This window comes from Petaurus breviceps, unplaced genomic scaffold, assembly GCF_028583685.1.
Source record: "Petaurus breviceps papuanus isolate PSGF00001 unplaced genomic scaffold, PetGlider_PUasm1.0 64, whole genome shotgun sequence".
Taxonomy (NCBI): Eukaryota; Metazoa; Chordata; class Mammalia; order Diprotodontia; family Petauridae; genus Petaurus; species Petaurus breviceps.
This window is the reverse complement of record NW_027186428.1, coordinates 503,340-525,286: the sequence shown is the minus strand read 5'-3', so window position 1 is coordinate 525,286 and position 21,947 is coordinate 503,340. Positions and strand designations below refer to the sequence as shown.

General features: G+C 38.7%; 2 protein-coding genes across 5 annotated transcripts in view; one reads left to right on the top strand and one right to left on the bottom strand.

The window, feature by feature from the left end:
- Positions 1 to 334, bottom strand: part of TECPR2 (tectonin beta-propeller repeat containing 2) — a 140,516-nt gene extending 140,182 nt beyond the window's left edge. Inside the window, exon 1 of one of the 2 annotated variants that reach the window (XM_069103739.1) lies at positions 201 to 334. The gene's annotated coding sequence lies outside the window, so the exon portion shown is untranslated. Of the gene's footprint in view, positions 1 to 180 lie in introns of both variants that reach the window. The other variant, XM_069103738.1, reaches the window with a different exon arrangement.
- A 50-nt stretch (positions 335 to 384) lies between these two features.
- Positions 385 to 21,267, top strand: CINP (cyclin dependent kinase 2 interacting protein). 3 transcript variants are annotated; one of them, XM_069103747.1, is made up of 6 exons: positions 412 to 513; positions 639 to 773; positions 5,836 to 6,004; positions 6,813 to 6,942; positions 14,803 to 14,932; positions 18,688 to 21,267. In XM_069103747.1, the coding sequence occupies exons 3-6, from the start codon at positions 5,955 to 5,957 to the stop codon at positions 18,885 to 18,887; spliced, it is 510 nt and encodes a 169-aa protein (XP_068959848.1). In that variant the 5' UTR covers positions 412 to 513; positions 639 to 773; positions 5,836 to 5,954; the 3' UTR covers positions 18,888 to 21,267. The 3 variants fall into 3 exon arrangements, with proteins under 3 accessions (XP_068959844.1, XP_068959845.1, XP_068959848.1); XM_069103743.1 differs by lacking the exon at positions 639 to 773 and having other exon boundaries at positions 385 to 513; XM_069103744.1 differs by lacking the exon at positions 639 to 773 and having other exon boundaries at positions 385 to 513; positions 18,668 to 21,267.
- Positions 21,268 to 21,947: the final 680 nt, after the last annotated feature.

The window sequence follows — 21,947 nt, the reverse complement described above, 5'->3', positions numbered from 1 at the left end:
GGGGGTCAGAGTGGCTGGTAAGACTGGAGGATGAGAACAGAGCTAAGGGTTACTCAGGCAGTCGGTGGGACGAGGATGGGCAGGTGGAGGAGCAGGAGAACCTTTCCTCAGGAACACCACCTCCCGGGGTCCCCATGTTTGCTCTGGCCTCCTCCCGCCTCTTGGTGCCATAGGACTCACCTCCCTCAGGTGACACTGACCTGGGACCCTCATGCTCCAGGTCCTCCCCGGCCGGGCGTCGTGGGCGGGTACGACGAAAAGGAGCCCGCGCGCAGTGGACTGTGGGAGCCCGTTCCCGGCACTGCCGCGGGGCCAGTCAGCGCCGGGTAGCAACAGTCGTCAAGGCTCCCGGCACGGGGCGGGGCGAGCTCGGGCGGAACAGCCACAAGTGGCTATTGACGTGAGAAAGTCGGGATCGGAAGTGACGATAGGCGCTTCCGGTTGGCTCCGGATCTTCCTTCCCACTTCCTCAGGCTTGTGGCGGCTGGATCTTTGGCTTTAAAGTCATGGATGGTGAGTGATGCAAATTTGGAGTTTCGCCTTAAGGCCTAAACGGCCTTTTTTTTTTTTTAATAAAAAATTCTATTTTATTTTATTTTCAATCTCAAATTCTCCCCTTCCCTCTTCTTCTCGTTCAGCCATTGGGAAGACAAGAAAACGAAATCTTTTATAAATGTGTAGTCGCACAAAACAAATGCTGACGTTTTCCTTGTCCAAATGAAAGAAAGAAGAAAATGTGTTTCAGTCCGCGAGCTCCCTCATCCTCTCTGAAGGTGGATGGCATGTTTCATCATGAGCCCTTTAGAACTGATCATTGTGTTGATCAGTTATTAAGCCTTTCAAAGTTAATTATATTTTAAAGTATATTTATTGTATAAATTCTTTTCATCGTTCTGCTCATTCCACTTTGCATAAGTTCATACAAGTCTTACCAGGATTTTCTGAAAGTATCCCCTCCATCATTTCTTACAGTATTTCATTCCAGTGATGTAGTATCAGTTATTGCCTCCGAGGATATGCAGGGTTTAATAACAGCATCATGAGCACAGTTCGAAATTGCTTCCAAATAATCCAAAATGGTTGGACAATTTCAGAGCTCCACCAACAATGCATTAGTGTACCTGTTTCCCCAGAGTTTCAGACATTTGTTATTTTGTGTTTTTGCTATCTTATTCAATCTGTTGGGTGTGAGGTGGTTTCATTTGCATTTCTCTGATTACTAGTGATTTAAAGCATTTTTTCATATTACTGTTTACAAAACGGCCTATTCATATCCTTTGACTATCAATTGAAGATTGGCTCTTATTTTTGTAAATTTGATTCAGTTCTCTATATATCCTAGAAATGAGAACTTTATTAGAGAAACTTCTTGCAGAGATTCCCCCCCCCCATTTCTAGCTTTTCTTCTAATTTTAGCTGCATTGAATTCGTTTTGCAAAAGCTTTTTAATTTTATGTAATCAAAATTAGCTATTTTACTTTACCTTCTCTGCCTCATGTTTGGTCATAAACTCTTCACCTATCCATCAATCTGACAGATTATTTCCTTCCTACTGTATTAACTGGTTTATGATGTCACCATTTATATCTAAATCATGTATCCATTTTGAGCTTGTCTTTATATTTTTTTCTTTTTGGAGGGTATTTGGGGTTAAGTGACTTGCCCAAGGTCACACGGCTAGTTTTTGTGTTAAGTGTCAGAGGTCGGATTTGAACTCAGGTCCTTTTGACTCCAGGACTGGTGCTCTATTCACTGTGCCACCTAGCTGCCCCATGAAATCTAATTTTTAAGGAATTATTTTCTTCAGTGAGCTTGTACCTTCTTTTCCATTTGGTCAATTCAACTTTTTAAGAAGTTTCCTTCAGTGAATTTTTGTTTATCTTTCTCCATTTTTTTGTGCTTCCTTTATCAAGTTGTTGACTCTTTCCTCATGATTCTCTTACATTACCCTCATTTCTTTTCCCAATTTTTCTTCTACCTCTCCTTTTTGAGCACTTCCAGGAATTCTTTTTGGACCTGACACCAGTTCACTTTGAGGCTTCACATATAGATAGATAGTTTGACATTGTTGTCCTTTTCTGAGTTTGTGCTTTGATCCGTCCTGTCACCACAGTAACTTTCTATGGTAGTTATTATTATTATTATTGTTGTTTTGTTTTGGTCTTGGTTTGATTTTGCTCATTTTTCCAGCTATTTTGTGACACTTTACTTTAAGGTGGAGTTGAGCTTTGCTTGTGGATTGGAGAGAGCATTGTCTCAAGTTTCTTGTGACAGAGTTCAGGGCATAGATGCTGGATTGCACTGGGAGTGTGACTTCACTGTTGGTTTACACTAGGAGCAGGAACTTGCTCCTGATTTACATAGGAGCTCAGACTTGGTTGCTGACTTGTGCTGACTACTGGTTTGTACTCATTGAAACCTCTGGCTTGCAGGAGGATTGGGGCCTCTCTGCTGGCTTCCTAGGCACTGCCTGGAGCAGACTATACTTTCCTTCCACCCCAGTGACCCTCCAACCTCTCCTGGGCTTGAAAGCTTAGCAGTTCCAAAATTGGTTTTGAAGTGTTAGTCTGACATTGTTTGGAAGTCTCAGTCATCTTGGCTCAAGAAGTATTGTTTTACAATTCCAAAGGACTCGTGATAGAAAATGTCATTCACATCCAGAGAAAGAACTATAAAGTCTGAATGCAGTACGAAGTAGACTATTTTCTTTTGTTTTGTTTCTTTTCTCATGGTTTCTCCCATTTGTTGTAATTCTTCTATACAATCATGACTGATGTGAAAAATATGTTTAATAGGAGTGTATATATAAAGCCTATATTTTATTGGATGCCATTTTGGGGAAGGAGGAGGAGAAAATTTAAAACTTATGGAAGTGAATGTTGCAAACTAAAAATAAATTAATTTTTTTTAAAGTATTGTTTTAGACCTGAGTTCAAATCTGGCCTCAGACACTTAACACAAAAACTAGCCTGTGACCTTGGGCAAGTCACTTAACCCCAATTGCCCTCCAAAAAAAAGCAAAAAACAAATAAAGTATTGTTTTTTTTGTTTCATGATTCTTCATGTAATGAAGTAAGGTTTTATTTACCAAACTGTTAATTCTCTTTTCATACCTGCTATAGCTCTCATTTATTTTCTCCTGTTTTCCTCTACTGCTTTCATTTTATTTTTAAATAATTGTTTTTCTTTTTTCTTTTTTTTTTAATTCTTCAGCCATACTAGGAATTCTTTTTGGGCTTTTGTCCAATCTACATTTTTCTTAGAGGCTTTGCTTGTCGATGTTTTCAAGTCATTTCTTCTTTTGCATTTGTGCCTTAAGCTTCCCTCTTTTTATAGTAGCTCTTTTGTTAGGTTCTTTGTTTGCCCTCCAATCCAGCCTACTACTTGAATTTGGAATTTATTATAGTACTGGACTCTGCACATTTAGGGGGAAGGAGGAGTGGTCTCCCCTGAGCTTCTTTATGCCTTTTATATTCTTTTGTCCTCCTATGGCCTTCTATAGCTTTCACAGCTCAATCTGGAGGCCTGCAAGTTTTTACTGCTCCCAAAATGGTATGATTCAGGGAGAGGGCTGTTCACCTCACTCCTAGTCTGAACTCTATAAGTTCTTGGCCCAGTTTGGGTCTGTTGGTTGAGTTTCAATAGATTGTCCTAGACATGGTCATTGTTAGTCCATAGGAGGTTCTGTAAATGAAAAGCAACTAGTTCCCCTTGGTCTGGGACTCTTGCTCTGGTTATTCCACTACTGGCGTACATGCTAGGCCAGAAAGCTAAAACTGAGTTGACATTTTGCTCCTGGGCGCAGAGCCACACAGCTGTGTTTCAGAAACTTGTGTTTTCTTCATTACTCAACCCAGGCCCCTACTTGCTAACAGTTGTTCCTTTACTCCCTGGATCTGCGACTCAGAACTAGGTAATTGGCTATAGAACTGCCAGATGACACCTTTTTTTTTTTTGCTTTTTGGAGGGCAGTTGGGGTTAAGCAACTTGCCCAAGGTCACACAGCTAGTAAGTATGTCAAGTGTCTGCGGCCGGATTTGAACTCGGGTCTTCCTGACTCCAGGAGTCAGGAAATGCCCTATTCACTGCGCCACCTAGCCACCCCTATGACACCCATTTCTACACTGGCACTTCAGGGGTTCCACTGGTATCAGAGGCACAGCACTAGAGCCAGCATCCTCTTAGTTCAGGTTCAGTGCAGGGATGAAATGAGGCACTAGTAAATCACTGAACATTTAATGAAGGACAAGGCTTACTTTATCCTGACACATTAAGGATACACTACAAAGGTACAGCAGCAGTTTGCTCTTCTGGAGTGGCCCTCTTCATCTCTATCCAAAAAAGAATCCCTTCAGTCAGTCATTAAACAGTCAGTCATCAGATGAGTATAGTCACTCACATGGTCTCAGTACTTAGCAAGTCTGAGAGGAATGGAGTCCACATGGCTTGGGTGTTTTCTTGGCCTTAGGCCAGAAAGCTACATCAGTGAAGCTGGACCAATTGGGTTTTTGGCAAGGAAAAGGTAGCTTTACCAGGGAAGCCACTAGGAAAGGCGGCTGTAGGAAATTGTGTGTGGGGAGGAAGCTGTATGAGGTTAAGAGAAGCCGTGTCAAGAAACTGCTGTCTTAACACACTTGGAGTCTTCCAACCCTAGTGCTTCCTCCCCTAGGGCTCTGTCTTGGCCCTGTTTCCATCCTTGGGCACTGTACTATGTTACCATCTGGTGCCACTGCCAGCCCCCACTCTTTTCTGATGTTAACACATAAGGCCAAATGTGTTGAACTGGAAGAGATCATCTAGAATCTGGACTTGAGAAAATTAAACTTATTGTAACACTTAGGAACCCTGAACCCAGAAAGGGGGAGGGACTTGACCAAGTGAGGGCACTGGGAACAGGTCACAGGACCCCGCACTCCCCCAGTTAAAATATTTTTTTCCTATCTATCAGTGCTTGGTCATCAGACCAGCATTTAATTTTACAAATTAATTAACTGAGGCCAAGAGAATTGAATTGACATATAGAGCATCACATAGGTGACCTTTTTTCAGCATTAAGGAAGAAAGGAAGTATTAAGCACCTACTACGTGCCAGATACTTTGCAAATATATAATATAATCCTGACAACAATCTTGGGAGAAAAGTGCCCTTTTTTATCCCCATTTAGAAAACCAAATCAGGCAGAGGTTATTTGACTTGCCCAGGGTTACACAGGTAGTAAATATCTGAATTTGGATTTGAACTCAAGTTTTCCTGACTCTACACCAGCACTCTGCCTACTAAACTAAGACTTTTACCATTGACAGGGCTTCCTAGTGGTTTAAGTATCAGAGTTATCTGACCACTGCACCACCTTGTCTCTTGGGCATGTAACGTCACCCCTCAGAACATTACTAAGTTGTAAGCTAAGTATAAGTAAACCTTAAAGCACTAACAAGCCATATGTGTTAGGTTCTATGAGTCTAGAATGGTTTTGTTATATTTCCAGTGATCATAAGGCCCCTCACAGTGTTTTATAAACCTCAAAGAATTTTAGGGTGCTATTTAAAGATGAATGGTTATATCCTGTGATTCTTTGGTCTCTTCCAAGTCTAACATTGATTTTTGACAGTTGTCAGGCCTTTTCCTGCTTTACCAATCAGATCCTGCCAGCCCTAACATTTCATGTTCTGTTTCTGAGATCTCTTCAAATTCAGCACTTTTAAGACTTAAGCCCCTTCCAGCTCGACATTCTGTGGAAGAAAAACTGTTGTAAAAGTATTTCTGTCTAACAGATTTCTCCTACTTTTTAATACAAGTGAAACATGATTTTTTTTTCTGTCCCTTTCTTTTCACAGTGAAGAACTCTGGCCTGGTTACTCCCAAAAGAACTGTTTTATCTGTCAGTGCAAGAAAAATTAAGGACAATGCTGCAGATTGGCACAATTTATTATCAAAATGGGAGACTCTCAACAATATGGGGTTTTCTGTTGCAAATAAAATAGGAAACATCAAAATCAGTGCACTGTAAGTATATATAAAGTTTAAAAAAGTAGTTTATACCCCATTTCCTTCATTCTGAACTTTTTTCAGTTAATGATTAGGTAGAATGGTTGGTTTTTTTATTTTTGACAAACTTAGAAATCACCAACAACTCGGTTTTATTCTGAAGTAACTATAGTTAGGTGCATTGTGCAACAAATAAATCAATGTGCTTTATCATTGTAAAACATTGTTCATCTTTAACTGGAATGTGAATGAAAGTTAAACATGTAGCATTTTAAAATAACGATAAAGTAGCATACAAATGTATGGGATATTTGCACAAACAGATGGTTTAGATAGGTTCTGCTTGGTTTCAGAAGACTTGTTAAGTAGAAATAATAGTTGAAAGACACAGAGGCAATTTTTCATTACAGCAGTGAAAGGTAATGCTACATGAATGACTCTTCTTTCACTCCAAGTGTTCAAACAAAACCTGAGTAGCAACAGGCTGCCATGGAAAAGAATCAAAGAAGTCGAGCCCAAGTCCCTGCTCTGCTGCTTTTATGACATTAGACCAAGCTCTTAATCTTTCTGGGCCTGTTTCCTCTTCTAAAAAGTGGGAGAGTTAAGAGTCATCTCTTAGGTCCCTTCCAGCTCTAAATCCTCATCCTATGTATGACCCATCATTAATACTGTAAACAGAATTGTTTCAGATGTAGTTTAGACTAGATGACTTACAAGGTCCCTATAATTCTGGGATGTTATTTGTAGTTTCGGTTTTTTAGTATTCACTCTTCTGAGCAGTGTCTTAAAATGTTTTATATTCTTGTTACTTTTTCTGTTTATATAGTACTGAAGACAAGGTAGAACTAGAATGCAACAGCATTCCTTCTGGCTTTCATTCTCAAAAGGTACATCCAAAATTTAATGAGGAACTTGAGATGTTGTGCAAGGAACTTCATGACACCTTGGAAAACTTGGTAAGATTCCAAAGGTGAGATCATCCTCACAAGTTTATTAACTAAAGTGTTAGTTCAATTAATAAAGGTTAATTTCTCATAATGTCTTCAAAGGATGAAATTCTACATAAATAAATTTGGAAGTTTATTCCTTGAAATGTCTAAATATGGTATTTTGTTTTAAATTTTATTTAACCATTTTGGTTAGAAATCTTTCTGTAGTGTAGTGCTATTTCAATACTTTAGGCATTTGCATTGTCATTTTGAGTACACCATCATTCTGTCTATCCGTTCAAGATTTGAATTGCCATGGCCCCCAAAAATCCAATGCCTGGTAGTTTCTGTTTGTGAGCCTCCTCAAATGTGACTAAACTGATTTGAGGATGAGACATACAGCCTTCTGTTTGAAGGTTTTCAAGATTGCTAGGTCCTACCAAAATTTCCATTCTACTCTCAGCCAGATTCTGGAAGTAAAAGTCATCTCTGTGGCACAATAAGGTATCAAAATAGGATTTCACAAATAGTATTACATTTTAACCTGCTCTGTTAGCTAGAGTGCTAAACAGAATTTTAACCTGATGTCCCAGGGTCACCATTTATTTAGTACCTTTTGTGTGCTGAGTATTTTGTTAGGCTCAGTATATACCCTCATAGAGATCACATTTTAGGAAGATAAGAGCATAGATAGTAATACTACACAATATTATGTTAAAGAGAAACAAAACAATGCTCTATTAAGGTCTAGCCTACAGTACAGCAGTTGTTCCATTACATAGATGTGATTCAGGGTGTGTTTCTATGCCAATGTCCTCAGACTTTCTTCCCCTAGATCTGCTGGTATAAAACTTCTCATGGTCTTTAATTTGCTCTTAGCACCATGGAGAGGAAAAGCTGTGATTTACTGTTAGAGGATGGAGAGTCTTCCCTTCTCTCTCCCCTTTTGGAGAGAAGAGTGTTGGCCTCACTCAGCACCTACTCCTTAACTTGTACTCTTAGTTGCACTGAGAGGTTGAGTGACTTGCCCAGGATCACAGTCAGTACTCAGTGTTAGTGGCAGGACATAAGCCCAGGGCTTCAGTATTCATTATTCCATTGCTGCTTTATGTCTGGTTGCTAGATCTTCTGTGTCTTGTTTTTCTTCATTTGATGTCATCTGTCACTGCTTCTTTCTAATAGTGTCCATCTCTTGAAGACTCTTATCAACTAAAAATGCTTATAAAATCAGTAATTATCCTTTTAAATATAGCCTAAGTAGTCTGTCTTCAAGGAGTACATAAAGTTGGCCCATTCCCTCTCTTTTAAAATAAATTACATGGTCTTTGTGATTTCTTTTATCCTCAGTCTAAGGGAGACTTGAATACATCCTGTTTAAGGAAAACTGTGAAGGAACTTGGAGACAATAAGATTTGGCAGGTACATAGTAGCTGTCTTCAGATATAGTATCATACAATCATAGAACTTAAGAACTGAAAGTTAAAAAGTGTCTACTCTGGGGGTGGCTAGGTGGCACAGTGAATAGAGCAATGGCCCTGGAGTCAGGAGGACCTGAGTTCAAATCCGGCCTCAGACTCTTAACACAAAAACTAGCCATGTGACCTTGGGCAAGTCAATTAACCCCAGTTGCCCTCCAAAAAAAAAAAGTGTCTACTCTAACACACTTATTTTACAGATGCAGAAATTGAGGCCCAGGTAGATTAAGTTCCTTGCTGACATTAACAAAACTAGTAATAGATCTGGGATTTGAACCTAGGTCAATCAATTAACAAGTATCTATTGAGCACCTACTATGTGTCAGATACTTGGAAATACAAATGCCAAGAATAAAAGAAATCTTATTGGCAAGGACCTAGCTATCTCCCACTGTTCCTTTAACAAAGATCAGGGGAAAGCACCAAAACAAGAAGAAATCAGGAAATTTAGGAAGAAACTACAGTGTGTCATTGTTCCAGCCCGAGATCATAAATTCAGCTTACAAGCAAGTAAGCACAGCACTGACTGTAGACTACCCTGAGCCAACAGCTCTGTCTCTCTAAATCAGGATTGAGATTCACATTTCTGAAGCACTGTCATAGAAATACAGTAGTAAACTTGTTCTGCTTGGTGAAACATGGAAGAACCAGGAGGAAGGTACATTGCAAGGAACCATATTTCCACTCAAAATAAGGAAGAACTTCCTAACAACCAGCCATGCAGCCGTGAAACAAACTGTCTTGCAAGGTATTGAGCTCCCTGAAACTCAAGGCCTTCGAGTAGAATTGATGACCTTCCTGTCCTATCTGCTCCTGTGGATTTGTTGTTCATCCTTCATTTCAAAGAGGACCAGTGACATCAGTGTTGGTGTCACAGTACAATATGTTCAGCTATGGCTGATCAGTCCAGTACAAGCTCAGAAGGCTCTACCACAGGTTAGGCACAAGTAGTCTATTAGAAGATTTGGGATGGAGATTTGCACAGCTCACATTTCCTTTGTGATACAGCAATTTTGCTTTGCTCATGGAATAGAACACCTTTGATATGGGAACGCCATGCTGGTGGGTGGTCCTGTGCCAATCTCCCATGTCTCACAATCAGTAGTAAAGTTCTCCAGAAAGAGCTCAAGAGTATCATTGTACAGCTTCTTCTGACTACTACTTGCCTAGTGTGAGTTCTCCATAAAATAGTCTTCAAAAAATACATAGCATCAAGGTTAGCTGCTACACTGGTGGTACATTATTTAACTTGAAAAGGCTAGAAGCCAAGACTAGGGAGAGTTGGTTCACAACTTTTTGTTCAAAGATGACAGAGTATGGAAAGTTCTCTGCCACTTGTGCTAATTTTGGCCTGACAGTGCCAAGAAAACAGGTCCTCCACCATTGAGCACTATACCATCCATAAGTGGAACCATCAGCAAATTGGAGAAATATTGAATGCTGTGGGTAAATTAATTTACCTTGGCACTATACTTTCCAGGGATGTACACATGGATGATGAAGTTGACATACACATTTCTAGAGCTAAGTATTTGGGAGAGAAGAGTTATTAGGCTGCCTACTAACTGAAGGTCTACAACAGGCCTACACAACATACGACCTCTGGGCTGCTTGCAGTCCATCAAAGGATGGCCACTGCATACTCTCTCCTCTTTGTCATGTGACCCACAGCAAACAACCATCAGTCTGTCTCTAGTTACCTTTATTTGAAAAGTGAGCTGCTAAAATCTGTCTGCAGCCCGAAGGAGTTTAGCCTATTTTAATTTTGGCCCCTACTTACTGCCAAGTTGTGCAGGTTTGGTCTACAGAGGTCTCTATAAAATAGCCTTTTAGGTAAGTGTGCATTTGGCATTTGGGCTATGTGGCCAGCCCATTAAAGTTGTACTCTGCAGTAGGGTTTGAATGCTTTGCAGTTCAGTCAAAGAAAGGGTCTCAGTGTCTGGTACCTGATCTTGCCAGGTAACCTTCAGAATCTTCCTAAAACAGTTCAAATGGAAGCAGTTCAATTTTCTGAAATGGCATTGATAGGTTTCACAAGGATACAACAGTGAAGTCAGCATAATGGCTTTGTAGACCTTCAGTTTGGTATGCAGTAAGTGAAATTAACTATAGCATTCACAATTTCTCCATTTACTGTGATCCCTGGTTCCATGTATGGATGGTGCAATGCTGTTTTCTTGGTGTTAGGCCAAAATTAGCATAAGCAGCAGAGGACTGATCCATACACTGTTAGATCTCAGCCTCAGAGGCCTCATTAAGTGCACAATCATCTGGAAAAAAAAAAACCCTGCAAAATATGGACATTCAAAGAAATGGAGGACTTTCAAGCATTCTTGATGAAAAGACCAGAGCTGAACAGAAAATTTGATTTTCAAATACAAGAAGCAAGAGAAGCATGAAAAGATAAACAGGAAAGAGAAATCATAAGGAACTTATTAAAGTTGAACTGTTTACATTCCTACATGGAAAGACGATATTTGTAACTCATGAGAACTTTTCTCAGTATGAGGATAGTTGAAAAGAATATATGTGTGTGTGTGTGTGTGTGTATAGGTAGGTGTGGGTGTATGTGCATATATGTACATAGAGGGCACAGGGTGAGTTGAATATGAAGGGATGCTATCTTAAAATTAAGAAGTGAGAGAGGAATATATTGGGAGGAGAAAGGGAGAGATAGATTTCAGTAAATTATCTCACATAAAAGAGGCAAGAGAAAGCTGTTACAATAAAGGGGAAGAGCAAGAAGGTGAAAGGGAATGAGGCAACCTTACTCTCATTGGACTTGGCTTAAAGAGGGAATAACATACAAACTCAATTGGATATCTTACCCTACAGGAAAGTAGGGGGGAAGGGAATAAGAGGGAAGGATGATAGAAGGGAGGGCAGATTGGGGGAGAGGATAGTCAGAAGCAAACACTTTTGAAAAGAGACAGGGGCAAAGGAGAAAATAGAATAAATGGGGGGGGCAGGAAAGGATGGAGGGAAATATAGTTAGTCTTTCACAATATGACTACTATGGAAAAATTTTACATAACTACACGTGTATAACGTATATTGAATTGCTTGAATTCACCTACCCAGTGGGGGTAGGTGAAGAGGGAAGAACAGAGAGAATCTGGAATTCAAAGTTTTAAAAACAAATACTAAAAAATTGCTACATGCAACCAGGAAATAAGATATACAAGCAATGGGGTATACAAATCCATCTTGCCCTGCAAGAAAGTAAGGGGGAAGGGGGATATAAGAGAGGGCAGACTGATGAAAGGGGTAATCAGTATGCATGCCATCTTGTGGTGGGGGTAGGGGAGAGATGGGGAGAAAATTTGTGGAAATCTTGTGGAAATGAATGTTGAAAACTAAAAATAAATAAAATTTTAGAAAGGAACCCTGCACACCAATTCTTTCTCCACTTGGTCTTGGCTTATAATAGTTTGCCATCAATGCAGTAGCTGACCTCGATGCCACTTGCTAAAAGTGAGTGACAATATTGCAGAAGACATCATGCTAAAAAATATAGGAGCAAGTGCACAGCCCTGCTCCACTCCATTGATGACTGGGAAAGTGTGAGAGCATCTTCCTTTATCCAGAACCCACGCAAGCATTCCATCATGAAACTAGCATACTGATGAACTTCTTTGGGCAGCCAAATTTCACCATCATCTTCCATAAGCCCTCATGACTGACAATGTTATCAAAGGCCAAGGTCTAATCAATGAATGTTGCATACTGATCTTTGTTCTTCTGTGCCTGGCATTTCTCCTGAAGTTGCTGGGCAACAAACACCATGTTTACCATTCCTTAACACTTTCTAAAGCCATACTGGCTCTTGGGCAGATGACCATCTTCTAGGTGAAGGATCAGCCAACTAAGGGGGACTCTGGCAAGTGGTGTGTGGTGTACCCATGGATTTAATGACTGTCTCTATGCTGATGATTCTCAGATCTACCTATGCTGACTTCCAGTCTTGCATTTTCACATGCCTTTCCAACATCTTGAGCTAGATGTCCAGTAGACCTCTTAAACTCAATATATCCAAAATAGAACTAATTATCTTTCCCCATAAATCCCTCCCCTTTTCTTTGTAGATGACAGCACCCTCCTACCAGTCCTTCAGGCTTGCAAATCTTTGAGTCATCTTGAATTCCTCACTATAGTTCATTCATATCCAATTTGTTACCATGGCCTGTCCATTTCATTTTTGTAATATCTCTCCAGTATGCCCCCCTTCTCTCCTCTAACACTGCCACCGCTCTATTGCAGGCTCTCATCACCTCATGCCTTAATTATTGCAATAGCACGCTAATGGGTCTGCCTGCCTCAAGTCTCTCCCCATTCCACTTCATTCCCCACTCAGCAACTAACGTGATTTCCTTAAAGCCTAAGACTAGCCATGTCAACCCCTCCCCTACTCCTCCACCCAACTCAGTAAACTCCAGTGGCTTCCTGTTGCCCCCCTACTTTCCCACTTTTCCTATTTCTCACTCCCTGACACACACTATTCAGTCCAGTGACACTGGCTTCCTGGCTTGTTCTATCAACAAACACTCCATATCACTTGGCTCCAGGCATTCTCTCTGGCTGTCGCCCATGCCTATAAACTTTTCCCTTCACTCCTCCTACTAGCCCACTTAATTTCCTTTAAGTTCTAACTAAAATCCCATCTTTTACTGGAAGGCTTCTCCAAACTTTCTTAATCCTAGTCTTAATTAAATTTCTTTTTTATCCTGTATATAGCTTACTCTATATATTTGTTTGCGTGTTGTCTGCCCCTTCAGACTGTAAGTTCTTTGAGGGCAAAGGCTGTCTTTTGCCTCTTTATATCTCCAGTGCTCAGAACAATGTCTGGAACATAGTAGGCAATGTTTATTTATTGATTTATCTGTGTTGGAGATGGTATTCCTACAATGAGCAGCATGTTTAAAACTAGCCAAATGATCTTTGAATTATGATGAGAAATTGAATGGTTAAGTTCTTTAATTTCTTTTTTTTTAATTTATTTTATTTTAATTTTTTGCCTCTTTTTTTTGGAGGGGGAGGGTGGGGCAATTGGGGTTAAGTAACTACTGTAAGCATTAAGTAACTTATGCTCACTTCACAGATTTCTGCCTTCTATAACATGCACTGCATGGGAGGCATGTTGAGATTCACAGATGTATTTATGGTACAAAATATGTAAGAACAGAATTGATGAATACTATGAATTGTCACATCAGCATCCAAGTGCGATTCTTATAAATTGTAGGAAAATGTGAAGAATTTAGCTGTGAAGTACAATCTACCATTTACTTAATTACTCTGCCTCCTGATGGCTTCTTAGCCTTCATTGTAGGCTTAAATACTAGTTTCTCTAGGAAGCACCTTCAGTCTCAATGAACTGTGTTTGTCCAGCTCACCTTTCTTATGTATTTGTCATGTTTTAATTATTTGTAGGTTAGTCATATTCTTCTACTCCACTGTAAAGCACTTAATAGAGGTCTCTGGAACTGAATAGCAGTTTGCTAACTACATCCTACCGTTATGTTAGAAAATGACTGTCAAATCAAAAGATAAAGTCTGTCTTTGAAAGTGTATCAGCTTTGATTGATTTTTAAATTACTTCTTTTATGTGTTGGCAAATTAATACAAAAGAAATAGAAAGTTAAGTAACAGTAGTTCTTACAGAGGGGAAATGTTATGCCATTAACTCACTATATGACCCCTGGCAAATTACTTCCTGTCTCTGGGCCTTTTTTTCCTCCACAATTTAATTTAATGGAAAAGGGCATTGCATTTGGAGTCATTGAAAAACTTGGTATTCAAGACAGATTTTTGTGGCAGCAAGCAACTTTAGATCATTGAAAGCCTTATACTATTTCTCAAATGTAGATACAGCTCAATATCTTATTATTTCTTTTTTTTTCTTTTTGGAGGGCAGTTGGGGTTAAGTAACTTGCCCAAGGTTACACGGCATGGCTAGTTTTTTGTGTGTGGGTGTTAAGTGTCTGAGGCCGGAATCAAACTCGGGTCCTCCTGACTCCAGGGCCAATACTTTACTCACTGCACCACCTAGCCACCCCCTATTATTTCTATTTTTTATCTAGATTTTTAAAAAATGGTGCAGCTAGGTCCGGCTGTTGTACCTGGCCAAGACATAGGTCCCTGATGAACCCCATCCAATTGTTCATCCTTTTAACCTCTGATTTTCACACAATGAAAATATGCTCAATTTGTCACCATAAAAAAAAATTGAAGAGAAATCGGCTCTATTGCACATGTCAACTTTAAAACCCACTTTTAAAAAGACCTAATTTAAATTTATGGATTAGAAATGTAATCTCATACTGTTTAAGCCTGAACTCAGTTATTGATACGAGCTTAAAGTAAATTTCAAATTAAGATGCTCAGATTCTAAAAAAAAAATTGTCTTCCCCAGGCTAAGGTACAGGTGAAAATGGAAAAGTTAACATCAACGACTAAAGGAATTTGCAACCTAGAAAATTACCATCGTGGAAACGGAAATTATCAAACACCCCTTTTCCATACATGGCCTACTACCTACTTCTGTAAGTAAGCATAAAATTGCTGATTTCTGAGGCATGAAAGAGGGAAAGAATAGATTGGGTACATGTTAGATTACAATTGCAAAATGGTTTTCATTATACTGGGCTTTGAAATTAAATTCTAAGGATGATTTCTGTCCTTAGAGAGGAGAGGGGCCAGCTTGAAAGGAGTATTTATTTTTTTTGAGGGGGGGAGGCAAGGCAATTGGGATTAAGTTACTTGCCCAAGGTCACACAGCTAGTTAAATGTCAAATATCTGAGGCTGGATTTGAACTCAGATCCTCCTGACTTCAGGTCCCATGTTCTGTTCACTGCACCACCTAGCTACTCCAGGAGTACTTCTTAATTTAGTATCTTCATTGCCTAAAAATTAAAAAGGAGTTCACAGCCAACGTACTGGAATCTGAACATTGAGGCAAAACTCCTGGCTTCAAATCCTGCCTTCACCATGTAACCATGTCAAGTAATTTAACCTGTCTGAACTTTAGTTTCCTTCTCTCTAAAATGGTAATAGCCCAATGAGGTGCAGTTAATACAGATCTTTAAATTAAGTAGTAGATGTGAAAATACTTTATGAAATATTAAATCTTCTATAAGGGTTTAATATTTTTAGAACTCAATGAAGCGATTCCCATTTTTATGCTTCAAAAATGTGGTTAAGGACAGAGAACTCGATTTCTCCTACATTAGCAAAAACATGTACTTATTTTAGGGAGGAGAATGCCAGGACTTAGAAACATAAGAGGGGAAGAACTACTTTAAGGAAATTTAGGATAAATTCTGACTCTCCTAGCAGATGATAAATAATATTCCCCTACCCATGTATAGCACATTACAGTTGTATAAGGTGCTTTGACATTTCATTTGATCTTCACAACAACTTTATAGAGTAGATTGGGTAAATATTTTCATCCCCATTTTACAGATGAGGAAACCGAGGCCCATAGAGAGGATCTGATTTATCCAAAGTTCTGCAACAAATAAAGAATCTAGGTTTCAAACCTTGGTCTTCTGACTCTGTTCTGGTTCAGGGATCTTTCTTTTGTACTACACTGACTCCTCAATAATTCTAATGAGGGGCGGCCCCGGTGTTGGGAAACCTAGGATCAGTTCCGGCCTCAGATACTTGGCACTCACACAAAATAACTGGCCGTGTAACCTTGAGCAAGTTACTTAACCCCAGTTGCTTTAAAAAATAATAATAATAATAATAAATTCTAATGAACATAGCTGACATTTTTAGAAAAAACATTCTTCACAACCATATGAAGTTTCATTTCGCCATGTTGAACTATGAATGAGTTCATCTGGAAAATAATTCCAAAGAGAACCATTTTTGGGTGCTGGTTTGTTCCTTTTGTTTTCTTTAAATTGATGGAAGGGATTTTTTTTTTGACATGAGTTTACTTCCAGTTACTCTAGGTCTAAATTAAAATCTTTTCATTTATTATTTCAGTTCATTTTACAAACTGTATATATACATACATTTATCTATCTATATATGCATATGCATGTGTATGCCTCAATTGCATAAACCAATTAGAGACCCAGGTAGGTCTCTTCACAATGCTGTTATTGACTTAGATTTTAATCCTTTGGACTGATGCCAAAAACACAGGATTTGGAGTCAGAATGCTAGAATTTAGCTTCCAGTTCTGTCACCTACTGTTAATATGGGGGATAAAGTACTGAATTTGGAGTTGGATAAGCCTACATTCAGTTTTTGCCTCCATCATTTATTGGTTGTAAGACCAAGGGCAAGTCACTTAACTCTGAGCCTATTTCCTTATCTGCAAAATAGGGATAATATATGAAGTTATTGTTCAGTGTTTCAGTCATGTCCATTTCTTTGTGACTTCATTTGGGTCATTACAGATGAGGAAACTGAGGCAAACAGGATTAACTGAGGCAAACTGACTTTGCACAGGGTCACATAGCTAGTGTCTTAAGGCCAGATTTGAACTCGGGAAGATGAGTTTTCCTGATTCCAAGCCTAGCGTATCCCATATCTGTCTTCATAAGGTTGTTGTGACACTTAATCGAGTGATCATTAAGCACCTTTTATATGCAGAGCCTTATGTTTTGGGGGTAGGAGGTAGTATTACATTTGTCTTTATAAACGAAACAGTCCCTGCCCTCAAAAAGCTTACATTCCAGTGGACAGAAGACAGGTAACAAATAAGTAAATATGAGGTTATTTCAGGGGCAACTTAGGAAAGGTCTTAGGTAGGAAATGACTTGAAAGTAGCTAGGCATTCCCAAAGTATTCCAGGCTGGTTATTGAATGTCAGGTTGGCCCATTTAACCAGAACATAAAGAGTACACAATGTGAAAAACCTACACAGGTAAACTGAACCCACAATGGAAAGAGCTTTATTCTAGAGGCAAAATTGAGCAAGGAAATAATATAGAATCATAGCTTAGAAGTAAAAGGACAACCCCCTTACTTTACAGAAGAAGGAACTGAAGGTTAGTAGCGGCTTACTCATTGTTATACATCTAACCAGTATCAGAGGTGGGATTTGAACAGTATTCTTAGCCACAGTGGTCGGCTGCCTGTTGATAGTTAAACCTGTGCTTTAGGAATAGCTGTGTTGCAAATTGTGGAGTAAAAGTCAAAGAGGGGAAACTAGTAATAGGAAGACCAGTTAGGATACTCAAGTAGTGCTGGCAAGAGATGATGAAGACCAGAACTAAGATGGAGTAGAGAGAAAGCAATGGATTCAGGAGCTGTTGCAGAAATAAAATGCCCAAGACTTGGCAACTAACAGGATATAGGGGTGAGTGGGAGAACAGGTATAGGGAAGATACACACACACACACACACACACACACACACACACACACACACACTCACACACACTCATCACTCTGAGTTCTAATTTGACCTCAAGACACTTACTTGCTGGGCAGTAACCCTGGGCAAGTCACTTAACCCTATTTGCCAGTTTCCTAATCTGTTAAAATGAGCTGAAGAACAAATGGCAAGCTGCTCCTGTATCTTTGCCAAGAAAATCCCATTTGGAGTCACAAAGAGTCAGATATGACTGCAGACACAACTGAAGAAAGGGATAACTCTGAGGTTGAAAACTAGGGAAGGATGGTTGTGCCTTCAGCCAGAATAGAGACAACAGGAAGAGCCGTACATTTAGAGGGAAAGATAACAAGTTCTGGTTTGGACAGAATTTAAGGTTCCTGTTGGTCATTTTTAACTGGGAGTTGGCATTGAGAGATGAGACATTGAACATTGTGAAAGTGTCTGTCACTAAAACAGTATACAGCAGTGGTGTCAAACTCAAATAGAAATTAATCCCTTTGGATCCCTCCTTCAGGCCACATATTGACTTAGAAAACCACAAATTAATATGTGGTATTTTTATTTATTTTGTTAAATATTTCCCAGTTATATTTTAATCCGGTTTGGGCCAGTTTTAACACCTTTCTTGGAGGCAAAGATACTGTACCCCAATGCAGTGTACTACATTATAAAGAGCTCCAAAAGGAAATTGTTTGTGATGGTCTCACAAACCTTAAACCCTTACATAAATGCTAATCATTTACTCTTATATTATTATTTGTGCCCTTGGACAAGTAATCTAAACTTTCTGAGCCTACATTTCCCTATTTCTAAGGTGGGGATAGCAGGATTGTTGGGGGAAGAACATTTTGTGAACATAAAGCACTAAATGTCAATTTTTATTTGTTCCATGTGAGCTGTCTTAAAACCTTCCTTCTAGTAATTTTCCATGTATTTCAGATGAAGTTTCCCATAAGCTTTCAGAAATGTACAAGAAGGAAATACTCCTCAAACGCATCATTGTTGAAGAGCTCGCCCATGCTACAAACCAGGATCTCATTTTAAGCTACTTATCTATGTGGTTGTACCAGCCGTATATTGAGAACAGCAGGCTTGAAGTGGAAAGCATGTTATTTGAAACTGGACATCGAGCATTATAAATTTTCCAAAACCATTTCACTTTTAAGTCCAAACTCCCAAAACCAGAATGAACCTCTTTCCAGATCTCATAGAGGCCCATTGTTGCCTCATACATTTCCTTCCAGGGTCACAGCTCTACTACTGTTCTCCCTTACAGAATGAGTTGCTTTAATTCCACTTTATGTATGTCTTAACACCACTCTGGTATTAACTTTTTTTTTTTAAAAGCAATCGGGGTTAAGTAACTTGCTCAAGGTTACACAGCCAGTTATTTCTGGGTGTGGTGCTAAGTATCTGAGCCTGGATTTGATCCCCAGGTCATCCCGACACTGGGGCCGGTGCTCTTACTCGCTGTGCTACCTGGCCACCCCATGGTATTAACTTTTAAGGTTAATGCTAGTCATCCATTCAGTACCTGTTAAAAACCATGACCCTCTTTATTTCACAAAAACTGATCATGTTTGGCAGAAAATGTTTAGATCAGCATTTATTTCCACAATAAGTTACAAATGGATTATTTTTTTTAAAACAGTAGGCCAACAATACCCACACATGGGGTGAGATCAGGAGAATGAAAGGAAATCCCTTTCACAATTATAAGCAGGCGAATTCTACACCAAAGGATAGAGGTATAAAATTAAAATGCATGTGTACAAACAAAACCAAGAGCAACTAGATTGGGAAAAATAGTTTAATCAAATAACAGAATAAAATCTTTCTACAGGAAACTTATACAAAAATATGAGACTAAGAACCATTTCCTACCTGAGTGTTCAAAATATATGTACAAATGACCTTCAGAATTAAGAAATGCAATTAACAAAAAGAAATTACAGGAAATCACTAAGAAAAATGGACATTTAACAGTACTATTGACGTGGGAGGAAGAAACCAAACCAGCAATGCTGTTTTAAGACAGTTTTAAGGAGCTAATACACACTGGTGGCTTTGCACTGGTCCAACCATTATAACAGTTTGGAACTTTACAAGAAAAGTCACTATTTGAACCCTTTGACCCAACTGTTTACTACAAGGCATATAACAAAATGAGGTCAAAGAGGGATTGAGGTGAGGGAGAGCCCTGTTACTAATGGCACTTTTTGTGAAAGAAACAAGAAATTTGAGTTACTCAGAAAAACTAGGGAAGATGTGTATGAACTTATGTAGAGTGAAGAAAGCAGAATTAAGAGACATTTCATGGAAAGAAAAATACTAAAAACTATTCAGGTGAAGGTAAATAATATTAATCAGAATGTTTTTTCTCTCAGCAGGTTGATAGGGGTTTTTGGGTGTAGAGAGTGTGTCAGCAGTGTATTATTTTCATTTGCTTAACTGTTTTTTGTCACAAAGAGGGGTGGGTGGCAGAGATAAATATATAAAGTCTATTTCTAAAGAAAGCAATAAATTTTTTTAAAAAGCCCCTTTTCAGATATTTGTAATTGCTCATCCAGTTCTATTTTCAAGCCCTCAAAAAGTAGCATAGCAGTCAATAGTTTACTGGATTTCAGGGACGGAGAGACCTGGGTTCAGATGCTGCTTTTTATACTTACTGTGTGACCATAGGCATGGTACTTAATACATCATTAGAGGGAAAATAACACCACCTATGACACCTAACTCATGGAATTATTTTAATACCCAAGCAAGTTAATGTGTATCAAAGCATTACAATTTTTTAAGTTTTATGCTGGCAGTTATTCTCCTTAAAAATGCATTTGTGCCTACTCTGTACTTCCCCCAGATTTTTCTCTTATTTAATGCCCTGAAAACCTTTAGCTTGACCTCAGAAAGTGCCAAAGCTTCTTCCTTTTAAACTCTCACCTTTTCTTTTTGACAGTCCTTTGCTGGATTGGCTTTTCTTCTTAGGTCTCTTTTTCCTTTCATTTTTTTGCCCACAGTTAATCAACATATAGCAAAACATAGGATAATGTAAAGGGAAAAGCACTGAATTTTGATAGTCACAAGGCCTGACTTTGAATTATGGATCCATTAAATATTTCTAGGTCCACTGATAAACTCGTGGCTCATAACTCATGAAATATGGCATTCATCCATAATGCCACTTTTCTGAAATTTCATTTTTAAACATTAATGTGCCACTGCTTCTATTCTGTACAAAATTACCAAGGATATAACTTTATTTTTCTAGGATAAAAACTATCATGGTCCAGTGCCTGCATTTATTTTATGAGCTACATATATAGACACATACACACAATTTTTACCATTTTCAAGGCTGAGGTATTTCATTTAATAATTAATAGATTTATCCAAAACTGGAAAGGGGGGGAGAAGATAACGAGAAAACAAATGAAAATAAATATTTAAAATTTGTAAATTAAAAAAAAAATTTTAAGTTTGTAAATGGCAAATAAAGAATGTTTTAATTCCTGCTATTAAGTATTATTTTAATACCTTGGGCCTTCCTAAGATTGTTTATAGCCTTTCATGATTGAAGACAATCCACCAGGTCAAATACTCCTGAGATTGACACCTCAGTAAACAAATACATTTGACAAAATGCAGAAACAAACACTAAAATACCCTTGCATCATTTTACTGAGAGGAAAACTTAGACTAAAAGGAAGACTCAGAGCTCCATCTACCTTCAACCCTAACATACAAGTATATGATGTATTTAACCAGAAGGGATGGACTCCGGATTGTAAGGGCAGAATATCATTCCCAATCAATTCCTGGAAAACAAGTACCTTTCTCTGCATATTAAAAACTTAGTTTGAATAAATCGTAAGCAAAAGTTATATGACACTCAATAAAGCTTTGCTAAGCATCAACCACTGTCTAGGGTGGATGGGCGCATTGCCATTCACTGGCCATATGACAGGAACCCATCACACACTAACCAACCAACTACCTAAGATTGTTTATAGTATTTATTATAATATTTAGGTATTCTGTCTCATTATGAAATTAAATTCTCTTCATTTTGTATTGCTTTATTACTCCAATAATTTTAGAATGTTGAATTACATTAAACCTTTAGAGATGGCTTTAAAATAAGGGTGGTTGACCTGGAATCCACAAATAATTTCATGAAGTCTATGAATTTGGATAAGAAA

Excerpts from the sequence above, each read along its gene's own strand:
- CINP (XM_069103743.1), top strand. Across the intron at positions 6,005-6,812 it reads AACATCAAAATCAGTGCACT|TACTGAAGACAAGGTAGAAC; the intron begins GTAAGTATATAT and ends CTGTTTATATAG. Across the intron at positions 14,933-18,687 it reads ATGGCCTACTACCTACTTCT|ATGAAGTTTCCCATAAGCTT; the intron begins GTAAGTAAGCAT and ends CATGTATTTCAG.